The sequence below is a fragment of the Pteropus medius genome, unplaced genomic scaffold (assembly GCF_902729225.1).
Source record: "Pteropus medius unplaced genomic scaffold, Ma_sr-lr_union100, whole genome shotgun sequence".
In the NCBI taxonomy this organism is placed as follows: domain Eukaryota; kingdom Metazoa; phylum Chordata; class Mammalia; order Chiroptera; family Pteropodidae; genus Pteropus; species Pteropus medius.
In genome coordinates, this window is record NW_024342473.1 from 18,064,265 (window position 1) to 18,083,192 (window position 18,928).

The 18,928-nt window shown below is 33.1% G+C and overlaps 1 protein-coding gene across 1 annotated transcript in view; it reads left to right on the forward strand.

The window, feature by feature from the left end:
• ADAM10 (ADAM metallopeptidase domain 10) overlaps window positions 1-18,928 on the forward strand; it is a 110,567-nt gene that overhangs the window by 46,939 nt on the left and 44,700 nt on the right. Inside the window, exons 3-4 of the mRNA XM_039865472.1 lie at window positions 1,163-1,281; window positions 3,208-3,366. Of these exons, the coding sequence (XP_039721406.1) occupies window positions 1,163-1,281; window positions 3,208-3,366 (278 nt within the window). The remainder of the gene's footprint in view (window positions 1-1,162; window positions 1,282-3,207; window positions 3,367-18,928) is intronic.

Sequence of the window (18,928 nt, forward strand, 5' to 3'; positions counted from 1 at the left end):
AAACAGTTCTACAAGGTAGAATTTATCATCTTCATTTTGTAGACAAGAGTCCTGGGCTAGTAAAGTTTAGGCTTAAGATTTGATTCTCATCTGTTTACATAGTAAAAAGCTATGGGAGGGGTCTGTTGGTACAGCACTTACTTGGTTAGGACAGATAAGCAAAGACTAACTTTATGTGTAAGCTCGTTTACAAAGGCCAAATTCTATAATAATAAAGTCTATGTCTTGCATATAACGTTTTGTGTAGTTATATCAATATTGAGTAAATTTGTTGGTATGTCAAATTTTAGTTTTCCAGTTACTGGATGTGAATTCTCACATTTGCAAATACTGAGGTAGCTTATAAAGAACTTAAAATGAGGCTTAAATAGTATTGAGCACTTGCTACAGTTAATTGTATCCAGATTCTAGGAAAAATAAATGATACTAGAAGTTGAAAATAAAAGAAGATTTGATTCCAAGTTTGATTTTAAACCCTAGACTCTTTATTTAATTTCACTTTAGTGTTTCGGTTTTTCCCTCTCCTTTGTAGAGTTAAAATGAGTATGATTTCAGCTAATATCACGGTCTTTTAGGGTTCTCAGATTGAACTAAGGAAGGTCCAAAGATAATTAGAAGAGTTAGAGGCCTCAAGGAAAAATAAAGGAGTTGAAAGCGCATGCGAGCTTGTGTGTGTATGTGTAAAAGAAAGAGCATGATTCTCTGAAGATGTTAAGTATCTAATGGAGATTCCACTTTCCTGTGTATCTTACTTGAGCTGTGAAAAGAAGGGGGAAATGGTAAAGCTGCAGAATTACTAGAGAGGGAAGACAAGTAGTGGTGAATAATAGCAATTGGGTCAAGAAGCTTGTTTTTATCTCCAAGCAACGTAGTTGCTGTTGGAATGATCTTGTTTTACCATGTAAGAATCAGCCCATTTGCATTTATTTTTAAATATATTGTAGACAGTTACCGTTTAATTGTATATAATTTAGAGTGTGTCACAGCTACTAGGTTGAATTATAGAGCAGAATTTTTATAATAAAATCTTGGTCAGTATATTTCCAGATAGACAAATTATGTGAAACAGCCCGCACTTTTTAGACTTTTTAATTAAGAAAGTAATTATTTAAAATTTGGATCCTTTGAATTTCATTTTTCCTTTTTTCATCCCATTTTGCAGACATTTCAACCTACGAATGAAGAGGGACACTTCCCTTTTTAGTGATGAATTTAAAGTAGAAACATCAAATACAGTACTTGATTATGATACCTCTCATATTTACACTGGACATATTTATGGTAAGTTGAACCTAAAAAAACCCTTTTCTTTAATATTTTTCTACACAAGGAAATATATATGTTGAAGCATAGGCAAATATTTCAGAAAAGATGGGATAAATTCTGAGGAGATTTGAGTATATCATGAAGCACTGGTGTAATGGTCTTTGAAAAATGAAGTAGTTCTTGGACTTATCTTTACATGTATGTTTAATGTTGAATTATACAGGGTATGGCTTTTGAAAGGTATGAATTTTTGACTCAATACCTCTAAACTGTTAGATATAAAAAAAATTTTAATGACTTTTATAATTTCCTGATCTTCCAAGCAAGAAATTAGCAGTAAATTTGCTGTGTTTTATAAGAAAAGAGGAAAAATCTAAAAGGGAATGGTAAAGACCATCTTAACAGCAAAAATAGTGTGACAAAACTATTGATAGGAAAATCTTCTCAGACCCCTTCTTCCTCTGAATCTGTTTGCTTTTGTTCACAATTCTAATAAATTTCTCTTACTACACCAGGTTTTAAAGGTATTGGAGGGTTGGGGGACACAACCCAATAGAAAGTTACATTTGACAGTGTAGTAGTCTGGGGAGAACAGAAAATTATTGAAGTCATAAAAAAGCTAAAAAAATCAGTCTTCTGGAGGTTTTACGAGAAGGGCAAAATATCGTTGTGTTAAAACTCTGTACATTAGCAAATACTCAAGATGATTCTCAGTATTGACAATGTTAACCAAAAGGTCAATTTCAATTCTATGTATTAGATTTTTACTCAGAATCCTAACATGAAAAATTAAGTGCTTAAAGAAATGTTTTTTTTCCATTATGCCAGATAAATGAGGCATTTCTATACTTAAAATATCTCACCTGTATATTAAACCAAGTTAATAAATTTTTTGTACTCTTACAATTATGTGACCAGAGGAAAGCTTTTCTCCATCAGTCTGGATTTCTAATGTTAGAATATAGCTTTCTATTATTATTATTATTATTATTATTATTATTATTATTATTTACCTTGCTGGGCAAATAACGTGTAGTCTCTGCCCTTTTTTTGCTAGACATTAGTCAAGAAAAGTACATGACTAAATGAGTTTGCAGATAAAAACTATATTATTTGCAATACTGATGTCTTGGGTTCTTACCTTCAGTCCATGATTAATTCAAAGTCAACTAATTAATTTTAATGTATAACTTAGAAATCGTGGAAAGCCTGATTTTTGTTTTAATGACAAAATTTTACCAAGTAAAGTTAACTTTTAAGGCCCCCTTCTCCTGCTTTCCAACTCTTCATAATGTTTGAGTTTAGTGCTCAGCTTTTCTTCATGACTATATCAAGAACCAAAAATACCATTTTTTTCTGTTCTTTCACTAGAGAAATATAAGATGGGACAGCATTACAGATTTTTGTTCAGTATCTTAAAAAGGATTATTGGTATACTTTTGTTCAAATATCTTCTGAAATATTTGGCACTTTCTTATTTAAAAAATGTATTTATAAAACCTAAAGGAGTTAAAGAAGCCAAAACATTCATGCAGAATCTGTCAGGTGGGAAAGCAACTTTTTTCTTATAGTAATTAGAGCAAAATTTCAAAAGATACTTTAATATCTATTTTTAAAGTGTTTATTTTATCAGTGGCTCAGCTAGCCTCTTTCTACAAGTTAATTTGACAATTATTTATTGAATGATTACTGCATGCATGCCCAGCACTGTGCTAGGTGCTGGGAATATGATTGTCAGTAAGATAGATATTCTATTTTTTATTGTTGTTTCTAATAATTGTATGTTTTAACTAACTACTAGTTGCTGTTCACATCTCAAATTCAGCTTGATAAGTTAAAATTAATTTCCCCAGTTAAAAAAAAAATGACTCTTAAAAGAAGAATGAATTTAACATTCACGTGCAAGTTTGATTTTCAAAAGTTTGTTGCTTTCATTAATAGGTGAAGAAGGAAGTTTTAGCCATGGGTCTGTTATTGATGGAAGATTTGAAGGATTCATCCAGACTCATGGTGGCACATTTTATGTTGAGCCAGCAGAGAGATATATTAAAGACCGAAGTCTGCCTTTTCACTCTGTCATTTATCATGAAGATGATATAAGTAAGTACTTAACTTTATCAAGTAGCCTTTTGCAAAAAGGCATATAAGTAGTTAAAACTATGTGGAGAGAAATGAAGCCTGAGATGTTTTCTTTCCTGAGCTATTAATCAGACTAGAAAATAGTTTCACAACCAAAGTCTCAATGTAATGAGCATATCTATAGTATAATTAAATTTCCTTATCAATCTATGCCAGTCTTACTTCGTTGATATGGTACAACTAGTCTATTTGAACTGTAAGTTAACCAACTATGACGGATCTGGAAATCCTATATTCTGATATTGCCAGTCATTTAATGCTTTAACGCTTTTGTGTATGTGGCCTGCTAAAGCATCATTGTCTTCTTATGTAAATATCAGTGTGATATTTGTATAGTAATTAAGGAATATTTTAGGTATTTTTGTAATTTCTAAGTCCTTTGAGTATTTTTTTATGTAAATTTGAAATAATGGCTTGACTTCAGCTGGGTAAGACTCCAGGTTTATCATTATGGATTTGGTCTTCTACTATGGTGTGTTGGGAAGGTTCTTTGTCTGTGTTTTAAGAGTATAAGATTTAGACTTCACCTTTTAATTCTACCATTGTCTATATATCCATAGTCATCTAAACATGAGAATACTTTAATAAAATACCATTCCTCAAATTTATATGCTTCTTGAATACTCATATTTTATTTTTGACTGTAATTAGACTAGTCTCAATTTTTGCCTTTTTTTTTTTTTTTTTTGACTTGGCAGCTTCATTCTGGTTTTATTTTCCTTTCTATAGCCAGAAATTTGTTTTCAATAATTTCATTCTCCTTCTTAGAAATATACTAGAAAGCCTAAACCATTTTGACTGTTTGTTCCATCAGCTCTAAGAGTTTCTGTGTTTCAGTCTGTCCAAATGCTTGTTATTTTTGATGCTGGATTACTATAGAAAATAGTGTAATTATTCTAGATAGGCTATATTTATGATTTTAGCTAGTTACTAAATCATAAATTAATGCTACTTCCCCATATTTTTACTCATGTTTATTTGATTCCTTTTCCAACTTTTCCTCTTGGTATTTCAATCTCTCCTCAGTCTCTAAGCTATAGTCCTCCTTCACAAGTTAGAATATGAAATCCTTTGCCTTCCTTTCTTTCTGCCAAAAAAATTATCGTCTATTTGATTTGTATGCTACTTTGAAATTTTCTTAGTAATTTAATCTTTTTGCAGGTTTACCTCCTTATCAATGTATGTAAATTCTCCAACTGTAATTTCTGTTTCTTTTGCTCCTTTAACATTTCAAATATCATTTATGTCTGGAGCAGGGTTTTCACAGAAACTTAATGAAATCTTGAAATACTTTGCCTATAATGGTTTCTCAAAATTGAACAAGACCTTTTGGGAATGGAAGGAGAGGAAGAGAATAATTTGAGAGATTTTGAACTCATCTTTTCCTTCCCATCATATTGTAATCAAACTTTTTCCTTTGCTTTATATTTCCCATATGTAAACTCCACTGTTTGTTCTGCCTTTTAGGATTTCTTTTACTGCATCTTTTCTCTCATTTCTCTTCTCTTATCTACTGGTATGTGCAGTAGTTTAAACATGTTCTGCTCTTTTTTCCCCACTTTTATTTCTTCCTCATCATATAATTGTGTTTTTCCATTTTGAATTTTATAGTAATTTCCAAATATATTCCTTCATGTCAACCTTTCTTATTCCCTAAAGATGGTGAGTTATCTTGGAGGATCAATGACATTGGGTGTGACTTAGTTTTCTATTCCTTTTGGCATTTAACTTGACCATTGATTTCAGCTCCTATTTTTTATTTGTTCAAGTAGATATATGTTTGAAGGAAGAAGGCCTTTTCACATTCTTTTTTATTATTACATACCAATTGTGGTATTAGAGTTTTAAAATAGTAATATTTGGAGTGATTTTGTTTGTAACTTTTTCTCTAGTAAATGGGAATGTAACAATATGAGGATGAGAGTATGGGAAAGAATTGCTTTAAACAGAATTTTTAATGCTTACAAATTCAGGCAATTACTTTTGAAAAAACTATCTGAAAATTGGTCAAGGTAACCATGGTTCAAGATAAGAGAATACCTAAATAGTTGTTATATTCTAGATTCTAGACCAAGTAAAAGTTGACAAACTTTTTCTGTAAAGGGTTAGATAGTAAATATTTTTGGCTTTGTTGGCTCTATGAATGCTATTGCAACTACTCAGTTCTGTCACTGTTGTGTGAAAACAGCCATAGAAAATAAGTAAATGAATGGGCCTGGCTATGTTCTAATAAAACATTAGTTATATACACTTAAATCTGAATTTCATATAATTTTTAATGACACAAAATATTCTTTTAATTTTTTCAACTTTAAAAATATTAAAGCTATCCTTAGCTGGCACACCAAACTAAAGGACTCCCTTGTCCGGCAGGCTGAGGTTCACCTACTCCTTTTCTAGAGGATGGATAGATAAATTTACTTTTAATTGGCCTTTTAACCTTTCTGTGTAGGATATATAAGGTTCTAATCGTAATCGTAACAGTAACAAGAGTAGCTATTACTGTTTAATGTATACCTGGCACTATATAAAGTTCTTTACTTGAATTTTTTCATTTAATCTTTATAATAACCCTGTAAGGTCATAGTCACACGTATTATCCTCCCTTTATAGATGAAGAAACTAAGGCTTAGAAAATTTGTCACTTGATAGTGGATCTTGTGTTTTTAACCATGTGCTCTTATGCTTCACTTATGGAAGAAAACTTTAAATTCTCATTGCCATTACTCCACAGATTTATAGGGCTTTTCTGAAATCTGTAAGCCTTCATAAATCACATATTGCTGTTTTAAGCCAAATTCTCTCAATATATTTAGCAATAGATATTTTATTTTACAACTAATTAAAAAGTAGATGCTGTCTCTTTAATGTGTATTATAGTTTTCATGTAATTTGCTTAAGTGTCATTGTTTGTTTTCACAACTAAAATACTGCATGATTGTTTGGATTGCTGAATATATGTGTGAGTGTATTTGATATTGCTCTATATGTATTATTTTCAGAAGAAGCAAACAACAGTAGAAGCACACCAACCTTGGGTAGGAGTTCTGATGAAAATATGGCTACCCACCTCTTAATACCGTTTTTGCAGTTGTAGACATAAATGTATGAAACCACCATGGAAAATGATATTGCTATTCTAGAGAACTTTAGGGAATGGCTTCTGAGGCTGTACCAGAACAGAGAGACAATTTTCAGTGAAAATCTCTGGGTACTTTAATATCCAGTTACATGTGATGGTGATAACAACATGTAGTTATAAGCTTAAAATTCCCACTTATTCAATTCTATGCTTAGGTAGTAAAAAGTGCTCTCTCCTAGGACATAGAAGTGTGAACAGTTATGACAAGGTAAGAATACCACTTAATCCTCTGCCTTACGGCACAGTTTATTTTAAAGAAACTGGGAAAAACATTGTTCCATAAACTATACTATTAATCTTATTAACTTAGGAATAAATTTAAGACATTAATTAAATTCGTTAATCTTAAGATTAGTTAAATTTAGGACAGTTTTTTAGAAACACTGAGGTATGATTGCTTGGAATCATTAGTTGTAAATAGTGCACCCTTGCACTTTTTATGAACTACCTCCTGAGAGCGTAAAGGTCTAAGTAATTTTTTCATCCTATACTTATATAGAAATATTTCATTTCTAAATTAAAAAATATTTTAAGTAAATATATAAAACCGCAGCATAAGAGTATTTGGGTTTATTCTTTTTGTTTCAAATTTATTTTCCTGTGTGCTGTAGAAAAGCCCAGAGAGCTTGAATTCACCTGTGCCTTGTAGCAGCAGGGCATTCCTGTTTTCAGCATGTGTGTTAGCTATGACTATATCTGTTGCTTTTTCCCCCCTTGTACTTCAGTGGAACGACCCCTTATTTCTTATTCTGAAAAATCAAGATCACTAAACTTTAACCATTTCAAGGTGAAGGCCTCATTTATGTAGAAGCTGCCTCATTTGTGGAAACATCAGGATATTGCTTTTAAACCTTTTAAAAATCAATTAGTTTCATATTATGTTTTTGAAGCTGTTGACATAAATGAGTTTTGTCACAGTCGCTAAGACTTCCAACTCTTTTTGTGTCATTAGTGGGAGGGAAGGATAAAAGAAGAAAAAGAGGGAAAGAAGAATTGAATTGGAAAATATTATCAGATTGATAATGTCATTTCACAAACAACAGGAAATTCTGAGGACTGGCTCAGAAAGTGTTCTAGCCATACTTAAGGTCCAGTCTGGAGCTTGAAAATCTGTTTATGTATATTGAGTTGTGAAAACAATGCTAGACAATTGGAAAGATTGAGGAATGGAGTGCCCTGATTGATTGATAAATATTGCTCAAGCACAATGACTTAAGGCTATGATTAGAAAGGCCCACAACTTCAAAACTCCCACAGTGTATGTTTTAATTTACCTGCCTTACTTAGCACTGATCTTAAATACTGAACTTTCTTAAGCACAGTGACAGTATTTAAAAGAAATACAAAAATGTAGAAGTATCAATGATACCTCTTTGCCTTTTTGCCAAGATAATCTCTTGGGAAATATAAATTTATTTCTCTAAACACTTTATAGGCACAAATGCAGAAAAGTTGAGAAGGCCATGAGAAATGGTAGCTATTTTAAAAACTATTTAATCTGAAATATAAGATACTAATTAAGAACACATTTTTTAAAAACCAGATAAAAAGAGACAGTTGAGGAGCTTAGTTCTTTTTGGCAGAATTGGAGAAAATATGCATAACTTTTCATATTATTCACTCAGAAACTTTATTCTATTTTATTTATATAAATAAGACTCAAGTTGAGAAAATCTTAGATCAAGACCTTTTCTCATTGGTTGCCATATATATGTATGTATATTTATATTTGCATATGTATATTTATTTTAAAATATAAAATATTTTAGCTGTATGAATGATCCTTTCAGAAATACAAGATTATTTAAAAATAAAAAAGCTTTTACACTGTAAAACAGCTTGAAAACTGATACGAGGAAGTAAAATTAAATTTGGAAATTTTATTCTTTTTCTCCTGAGATACAAAACATGATTTTGTTTTGGAGTGTTTAAAATGTTTTTACAAAGAGATTGAATAAGAAATTTAATTCATTGTACAATTTGGTGAGGGGAAGCAGAGTTTGCCACCCCAAAATATGCCTTTTAGGATATCGATTATTTTAAACTGGTTATTTTTAAGAAATGAAAGACTCAGAAAGAACCTTTGACTTTCCCCCTGTGTAAAAGAATTTAGGTAAAGGACCTGCTCCAGGAGAGGCACTATTACTATAGATAACTGTTGTTTAATATGAACTAAGTTTATTAGGGTGGAGCCTAGCAAGGCCTTTGATCAAAATCCTTTCTATGTCCCATCTTTTCTATCTAGATATGAATTGCCTTCCTGTCCTTTGAAGTCCTAAACCACGACCCCCTGTCATCGGGTGTCATATTCCTATGGAACCCCTGTATGTACACACGTAATAAATTTGGTCATTTTCTCCTGTTAATCTGTCTCATGTTAATTTGATTATTAGTCCAGCCAAAAGAATTTAGGAGGGTAGAAGGAAAATTATTTTTCCTCCTAAACACTGAATATTGCTTTAAAGATGCAGTTTTAATTATATAGTATTCCATATACTGTCATGTTTGAGGGTTTGGAAAAAGTTTTTCCAAAATTTTTTTTAGTAAAAAGAATGAATTGGAAAATTTTTGATTAAGACTTCACAACCACGTGCATTTTAAACATAAGGATTTTCTTTTGGGGGAGGGCGCACTGCTTCTTCATCATACCTAGTTAGCAAATAAGGGTATTTTTTTTTGGTGGTAGTGGGGTGGGGGGGATTGTTTTTTCACCATACCTAGTCAGCAAACTTCATGGAAAAGAGACTTGTTTGGAGTGAACCAGAAGGTTGGTGTAGTGCTGAATTTAATAAAAATCTGTAATTTTAGTATTTCGTAAAAGGCTCTAGAATTACTTCAAAACCCTAAGTTTGAAGATGATGGCTTCTGAAGCCTGAAGAATCTTAAGCAACTTGTGTAAGATGTTGTCATGACAAGGATCTGTGTCTCTTGGCTTCCACCGTAGTGCTTTTTTGCTTACATTTTGTTAGGAAAGACTAGTTTAAAGGCTAGTAAAAGTCAAAGGACTTAATGACAGTGAAGACAATTATGGTGGGAATTAAAAAGAATTAGGAGAAAGCAAAGACTTCTTTATTTTTGGTATCATTGATTTTCCTGAAGTGTAGCCATGTTCACTACTGAAAAATAGAGTAAATTTACATTTCAGGTCAACTATTATGAGTAATAAGTTACAGAAAAACTAGAAAAAATAGCATTTAAGAGTATGTGTATTTCTTAGTTATAAGTGAGGCTAAAACTCAAGTCTTTTACATCTGTTATAGCACAATTCAATGCTTGATGTTTATACCAGTGATCTTTAGAGTGTGACTGAGGACATTGGTTCAGGACTTGGGTCATGCAAAGAGCTGCTCCTAAAGAGGCATTGTGATATCTGATTGATTATAAAAATTTTAAATTCTGTTCATGGAGATTAGATAGTCTGCATAAGCAATCTTGTTATCTTATATTTATATTCATACTTTACACTAGGAATTTATTGATGTGGATTTTACTGGTTTCAGCAACCAGAGTCTTAGAATCATGGTTTTATGGGACCTTGTAGATGAACTAGTTAAAACTATTTCAGGGTTTAATTCATTTGCTCCAGATCATACGACAAATTAGTGATAAGCAAATTTTTCTGAGTCTCATTTTCATATGTAAAATGAGAGTGTTAGACCCCATTTTATCATTAGTATCCCTTATCTCTTCAAAACTTAATAATTCCAAACTACTTTTTCTCTAAAGCTGGAGATATTTTTGGATTTGCTGATTATCAAATGACTATGTAAATATAAATAAATATTTGGCATGTGAATTAAGTAGAAGATGGAGTATGTTCAACACCATTAATGTTTTGGTGAATAGTCTTTCAGATCTTACATATTATTTTATTTATAATATATCTTAGATTTGTTTCTATGCCAATAAATACAGCTCTGCCTTTTAAAAAAATTGCTGCATAATATTCCATTGTTCATTGATGAATGTATTATTTACCACCCCATCAACTAATTGGACATTTAGATTGATTCCTGTTTTTCACTGTTAAACATTGTTTCAGTATACATTATTGTGCATAATTTTTCCTCTCAACATTTGTATGATTATTTACTTAAGATTAATTCCTAGAAGTAGTGTTATCAGTCATTTAAATTTCAATATATATTGGCAGATGACTCTTTAAGACAGTTGTATAAATTTTGTAGTCCTATACCTAGAAATTTAATCTTGATTTATAATATCATGGTATTATAGTTTGTAGGTATATTTCTCTGATTGCTCCACAAAAGTGTCCCTTAAAAAAACCAAATAGGATTCAGTCAAGGTTCACACGTTATATTTGGTTGTCACATCTCTCTAGTTGGTATATTTTTAAAACAGCTTTATTGAGGAAAAATTGACAGAACTGCTTAAATGGAAAGTATACAATTTGATAATTTTTGACATATGTATACATTTGTGAAACTATCCCATAATCAAGACAGTGTATATATCTATCACCCCCAAAAGCTTCCTCCTACTTAGTGTAATCTTTCTCTCCTTTCCAACCCCTCTTTCCTTAGGCACTAATCTGCAGGTTAGTTTGCAATTTCTAGAGTTATATGTAAATGCAGTTATATACCATATACTCTTTTTTAAAAATCTGGCATCTTTAACTTAGCACAGTTGTTTTGAGATTCATTTATGTCGTGTGTTTTAGTAGTTTATTTCTTTTTATTGATGAATAATATTTCATTATATATAACATAATCTGTTTATGCATCTGCCTGTTGTTGGACATTTTGATTATTTCCAGTTTGGGGTTATTACAAACAATATGACTAAAAAAATTTTCATATTAGCAACTATTGATTAGAGAAGATAAATTTCTTTTGCTGGTTTTATATAGATTCTTTCTTCCCCAAACCCATACTCATCCTTCAAAATACAATTCAGATATAATTTCCTAGAAGCCTTTTCTGGCCCCTCGGTTCTGAGTGTTCTCTCTTTATTGCTGCTTATGCATTGATGAGTCCTCCTAATGTTTTGAATCCAGCATTTTACATGCAATTGGTCATATGATTGACCTTTGAGAAGAGGCATGGAAGGAAAACCACTGTTTGACTAAATGAGTAAGTTACATTCAGCCAATATTTCGTGAACTGTGGATGATTGCAGGGAACATAAACAGTTAGCAAGTTAATATTTAAATGGAATATTAGTCTGACACTCCAGCTAGATTGTAAGCTTTTTGAGAGTGTATGTTTTGTGTCATTTATTCCTGTATCGCTTATATTTGGTAAATAATAGTTTTTCCTCCCATGATTTATTTTATGAATAAATTAATGCAATTAAGAATATCATTGACGTACATTTAGGAAATTTTTGTGCATACGGGCCCTAATTTTGAATATGCCCTATTTTATAGTCAATCTGTAAAGTAGTTAGAGATTTAGAACACACTTCCCTGTAGAGACAATTTAAAATGGGAGATAGTTCACAGTTATTGCAGGTAGAATGCAGGCTAAAAGGAGGTTATTGTAGTTAGTAGTTTACAGGTCTTTGGCAAACAGATGACCTTTGAAAAGAGGCATGAAAACCTGTTGCTGACTGAAAAATTAAATTCAGCAAGTGTTTATTGATTTGTGAATATACAGCAAGGGTTGAGACTTTTAAAAAAACCTTTAGGAGAATTCTCAGTCAATAATAGAGAGTCAGACTATGATAAATGCTGTAACTAAAATGTCATCAAAGCACTGAGGGTAGTACACACTGAGAAAGCCTTAGAGATCTTTAGGAAGATGTCCTGGGGGAAGTGGCATTTGACTTGCACTTTGAAGATAGGATAGACTTTTGACTGCTAGAGATAGGAATCTGTGATGATAGGAAAAAGGTAGCTATTACTCTGGCTACAGCAATATTTCATTTTAGCTGCTACAGTTCAGGGACTTCAGAAAAGAAAATAAACTGGCATCTTTGGTGTGGAGTCACCTGTTTTCTCTGTATAGGTATATACAGTTCCAAATCGAGTAAATAGAAATAATGGTCACTTTTAAGTCAGTGTGTTACTAGTTTTCATTACATGTTTCAGTTTTATAGGTTTAATGATTTATTAATTTATTAATTAACATTATTTGAGTGCATAATCTGTATAAGACATTTTCTGATACTGTTGGTACAGTGATAAACAGGGTAAAGTTTCTGTCCTAATGCACTTGAGAGTCTAGTGATTCTATTTGTAATTGATCAGAATAATAGAACAACATTTCTCCTAACTTAATGTCCATAATCTATCTGCTTGGCCTCTAAAACTAACTCTTATTAAAAACCAGGGGTAGGGAGAGATGTTCATGGCCCAGCTTCCCACCTCTGTTTCCTGGGAGATCAATGTTATGAGTGTATGTTTGGAAAAGGGGGCCATCTTCAGCTTCCTCTCCTTCCCAGGGACAGTCATACTGTACCCCTCTTCTCATGCTCTATGCTTACCCTCTCCAAATGTAGACTGGGTAAGGGGGATGGGGAATGGTTACTAGGGAGAAAGGGACTCCTTCCCTCTGGAATTAGAAGGGAAAGGACTTTTGGGGTCTTCCCTACCTATTCTTCCATCTCTCTGTTAGGAAAACAAAATTCAATTGAGTAAATTTTAAAGCTCTTGTTGGCTTTATTCAACAGTTCATGAATTAGGCAGCATCCCATCTAGCAGGTTGAAAGGAGCTCTGAGGAACTGTACAAAATGAAAGACCTGTAGGCAGAAAGGAGCAGGAACAAGGAAGTCATACCAGCAAAAAGTGCTTGGTTGTGTCAAGTTCACTTTCCTTTAGGGGAGGGCAGTGGTCTGTCAGGTAGATGACTGCACTAGTGCTGACTAGGTGATTCCTGATAGACTGGTGAAAGATTCCATTTCTGGGAGAAGCTTAAACTGTAACTAGGTCTTGTGTTGGTGACATGGGGCTTAGTAGGTGACTCCATTTTGGGCCTTTTGTCTTGTTTTTAATAACTTCAAACTCATCATTTCTCCTAAAAAAAAATAAAGCCTACTCTTCCGCTTACTCTTCCTTCAGTGAATCCATTTTGAGTTTTGGCAACTTTGGGAGTAAATGGCATTTTCATGGACAAGGACCCCACTCACCTCCAGATGTTAACAAAGCAACATTTTGTGCATTATCTGTCTGTGGAATCACTCTATTTTATATTCAATTAATATAATCAAAGTTGGATTATTTGATTAGATTGATGATTCATAGTGTGTTTTTGGAGTGATTACACCAAGTTTTGGAGTGATTACATCTCATAGGCAAGGCCTTGGACTATGCAGTCAAATTCCTAACCTGCCAGTCATATAGTGGGGAGTGATGCCTTGCTAGGAGCAGTGGGAATGCAAGGTCTACTGCAGTTAGTATGGAGTGAGAAGTGGGTGTTTTATGCACGGTTCTGTTGGGCAGAGAATCTGAACTATAAATATTCCTCTTTCCCGGAGTGAATTAACTAGAGCTATTTCCTGCTTGAGGCAGTATCACAATATATGTATTGTTTGTATTTGTACCTCCTACAACAAAACAGAAGCAAGAAGTTGGCATACAAAGGAATTGGAAGAAAGGCAATAGATTTAAAACTGATCTTTGTTTTAAATAGGCAGAATATTCTACACCAATGACTCATTCTTTGTGAAAGAACATGCTGTTTGGCCTTTTTTGGGGAACTACAGTGCAACCTATGATTTAGCATCTCAGTGCGGACTTATTCATTAGTTGAACAAAGGCTTTTTCTAGAAATGGGATTATATTGTCAGTAATTTTAAAAAGAAAATGTCATTGTCCATTTTCATAGTTAATGTGGTGACCAGGGAAAATAGGCTCTTTTAGAAGTTTTGAAAGTATATAAGAAAGATTTTATACTTGATTTTTTTTTTTTTTAAATTATTGGGAGAGTTTTGTGCTGACAGAATTTGATGTATATGTAAATACTGCTTCCTTGCTTTGGAAATATCTCTTTCATCCTAAATATCAAGCTTTCAGAAAGAATATATGTCTTTAATGTATGATATATAAGAGATAATTTACAAAGAAATAAAACACTTTTTTAAATATCCTAATTCTTGTTATTGCTAATGTTTTAAATTACAGTGTACTGAATAAATAGTTTTATTATTTTTTCATTCCCCTATATATTTATAAACAATGTAAGAGAATTTTAGTATTTTGATAAAAAATGTTAAATGTCATAGAACAATTTTCCCATTGATTATTAAGATCACTTTGCATAGTTTCAGCTTGCATAGTCAATTTAACTATTTCTACTGATGTGGCAAAGTGAAGACTGCCTGTGGTTAACTAGGTAAATAGGTTTGAGAATGGACTCTGGAAATACAGTATCATTGCCAAGTGGCATAAGTGAACTGCTTGAGGTTACAGATTATGATTTTTGAGTTAGAGTAGTCATTGTTACTAGTTTTTCTCCAACCCCATTCAGCTGCAGGGGTGTAGGTAGAGAGTCAACTTAAATAGGATTTGGTTGACAGTTGGGAGGTTGGTGGGTATCCAGGGAATTTAAGACAAATGCAATGGAGTAATTATAACAATAATTCACTACAGGGTTTAAGATAAATAGGGAAAAGAAAGAGAACAAGGTAGTGAACAAGGTAATAGCATCGATAGATTGAAAGGTCTTGGTGGTGTTGAATTGTTGGAGCCCAGAGGGGGAATGTTCTGAAAAGATAAGAGGTGGAAAGTATGATTTGGAAGTTGAGATTATGAAGAGGTTTCAGTTATCAGTAATGACAGGTTCAAAAGTATGACCATAGAGGTGAGAAGTTGAAGTAGGAGAAGACCATCAGAAAAAAGGTAGTGTGAGTGTTTTGGAAGGATCATCAACTGAATGTTGGATTCGCTGAGAATTATGATGGGGTAGTGTCAGAGAGTGACAATGAGTTAGGAGCTAAAAATAAGGAAATAGAGGGAAGTAATGACTTGGGGGGCAGCAAATACCTATAAGTTGGAGTGGTTGGTAGCATAGTCTCATGTCTGTCTATGAAAGCTGGGCCACAATGAGAGTAGTTCTGATGATCCCAAGGCAGAAAGTGGTAAATAACTGTGAGTGTTTAGTGAAGTTGGGGGCAGGGGACTGTCTTTTCAAGAACAGGAAGAGTTCTGGGGTTCTCCCTTGATTCTTGCTGGAGTCATCCTGATGGAGGTGAGGAATGCTACATAAGGATTTTCTTGACCCCTGTGAGACAGTGGACCAGTAGAGGTGATTTTCTAAAACATAGATACTCTCTTGATTCCAGTCAAATGCAACCTATTGGGGGTGAATAGGGACAGGGAATCTTATTGAATCTAGACCACGAGTGATCGTGGTTCTGTTCTTAAGTTTCTGCTGGCTTCCTTTCAATTCCTGCTAATATTAGCCTATAGGAGGTGTGGTTTTACACTGCTACTTGTTTGACTTCTGACTGTGTGGAGAAGTGGTAGAAATCTACACTTGGGTGTGTGTGTGTGTGTGTGTGTGTGTGATATTGGTATAGATACAGTGTTACAAATATGTGTGTATATGTATTTATGTAAATAAATATATCAATTTTATATATTTTATCAAGTAAATTAGATACCCATTAGACACTACTTGTTTGATTACCTTAATCTTAATCTTTGGAGGGGAGTGAAATTTGCCACCCCAAATGTGTGGATTATTTTAGGCTGATTATTTTTAAGAAACAGAAGGCTCACAAAGTTCTTTTTTTACCTCTCCCTTCACTGCTTGAAAGAAGTTTGATAAGGGGCTTACTCCAGGAAGGGAGCTGTCACCACAGATAACTGAATATGAATAATAACTGAAAGGAATATGAATGAGCAAGATGTAGTGGACTGGGGGAAACTTAGCAAGACCTGTTTGTTTACATTCCTCTCTGCGTCCCTTTGTCTCTGCAAGGGATAGAAACATTTATTCTCCTCTCTCTGTGAATCTTCTTTTTCCCTTTGAAGTCCCAGGCCCCTTCCCCCTTCTCCTCAGCTCAGGTTGTTCAGTTACCTGGCTGCCCTTTGGGCTTTATATTCTAATGGAGTCCCTCTATGTACAGAATTAAATTTATTTTTTCCTGTTAATCTGCCTCCTGTCAATTTAATTTTTAGACCAGCCAAAAGAGCCTAGAGGGTACAGGAGAAATTTTTCCTCCCTGACATGTTTAAATGCTCGGCTTCATTGCCAATGTATTGATGACACAGAGTTTCAGTGTGCTTGCTATATTACCAATATCTTATTGAGGGATTGCTGATTATATATAAATCAGACATATATATTCTTCTTTGGCTTCCCTTATCATTGCATTAAAGAAAATGATGTTACAGTTGTTTAAGATAGAGGTATTTTTGTTCTGTTCTTGAATTTAGTAAGATATTCAGTTAAATACCATGTACAGACTTTGGAAGCTATAATATCCTCGCTTTCAGAAATACTTTGCAGTAGCTCTTTTGTGCCTGCATAGGAGCAGATTCAAAATATATTTCATAGTATACTTTGAATGAAGGTAAATCCTAATTTCTATCATGATCAGATTATGATCTTTGTTATTTCTCAAATTCGAATAAAATCAGGCATTTCAACTGACATATCTTGAAATACATTTAAGTGATCTAAATTATACATGGAAACAAAAATGTTGTTTTGACATATTATGTGGTGGACTTATAACTAGATTGCTAGTGAACCTCAAAGCTTTTTGCTTTCCGAAACTGAAAATTTTGCATTGATTAAATCCTCTTTTGAAAAACTTTTTGAAAAATAATAATAGCACTTCTCTAAGTGTGCAATATATTTAATCTGGGTGTTAGAGAGTCTATGAGCCTCTATCTTTAGTTAAAAGATGGAATTATTACTGTACTGTGAGTTTCAGTCTCAACTATATGACTGATTTTTTGGCAAAAGTTGTATCTTGGGGTGAGTGAAAACTAGTTTTAAATGAAGACATTTAGAAAACAATAACAAAGACCAGCACTGCTAAAGAATTTCTGATACACTAGACCAACACTATTTTGGTATTGGCTGTGATAAGAAAATTTGCCAAATTCTAGTGGATGTAAAATAAGTTCTTCTATTCTTGACAAAAGTGTTCACCATATATTAAGGTATTGCTAACTGTAGTACCAAACAGCCCCCAAATTCAGTGACAAAATGCACTAAAATCTCATTTCTCACTGTGTAACAGTTTAATGTGAGTGTTGTTATCATGGAGCTTTTCTTCAATAAGTGATTAGAAATCCAGGCTATTTATTTTGTGGCTATACTATATTGCTGTTCCCTGGTATCTTCTACCAGCCATTCAGAAAGGAAAAGAGCATGGAAGACCCTGGCCAGTGCACTTCTCTACAGTTTACATTCCTCCAACTAGAACTCAGTTATGTCACACCTAGCTTGGAAGGCAGGCTGGGAAATTTAGTCTGGTCTTGTACTCAGGAAAGTGAGGAACCCGTTTGGTCAATGACTGCTGAACTGTGCCAAGAGTAAAATTGTTTTTTTAAATAAAATCTTTGAGCATTTAAAAACTTTTTTTACTAGTTACGTAATTGATATACTGTTAGGCAGGGTTTTGGGAAAGGTTGTATATTTTTGTAAATGGATTATTCCCTAGCTCCTGTATACTTTTTAAAAAATATATATTTGGTAGTGGTGAGGCACAAGGAATGGGGAGACCAGGTATGGTAGACATTTAAGAGAAGTTCATCCCAAAACTGGCTATAATGATTTAATCTCGGAGCTTTTTTTTTAAAGGCTAAATTAAATAGTTTTTTTTGCGGGGAGGACGGGGGTCATCAGTAGCCATGCTCTTGTATTTGTGCTCATGTCCATGTGTGAGAGAGAGCACTTTGGGTATGGAAGCTATTAAGATAATTTTAAGAAACTTAATGATAAATTAGAACTGTAGTTTAAAATAGCTCTTTTTGTGTGTGTATGTGGGAGATGTCTAATTTCGACTCTAAGAATTTCATCAAAAGTTGTTAAATATGTGTTTATCATTGAACTTAAATTAGCATAAGGTAAATGGTAAAATAGATTATTAGGTATTGTCTTATAAAGAAATCTAAATTAAGGCACCACAAACTGATCCATAAAGGAAAAATAAGAACTTAACATACTAATTGAATCATAAGTTAGTTGCTTATCACATTGAAACAGACATTAAAATAAGCTTTTGAAAATATATTAGTCTTATCCATTTTCTGTGGCAAAATACTATGGATATCAGAAGTCTGAGAACATTTTTGTACTTATCTGCTTAGTTACTGCCAGTGTCAGCAGAAGGATTCCTCCTTATTCACATTTTTATCTTGTAAGAAATAGATAAACCATTTTCTTATCCATGATTTAAGGGAGAACTAGCCAAAGAATCAGGCCACTTTTTTAGTTGTTGGAGACTAGACTCTCTCAATA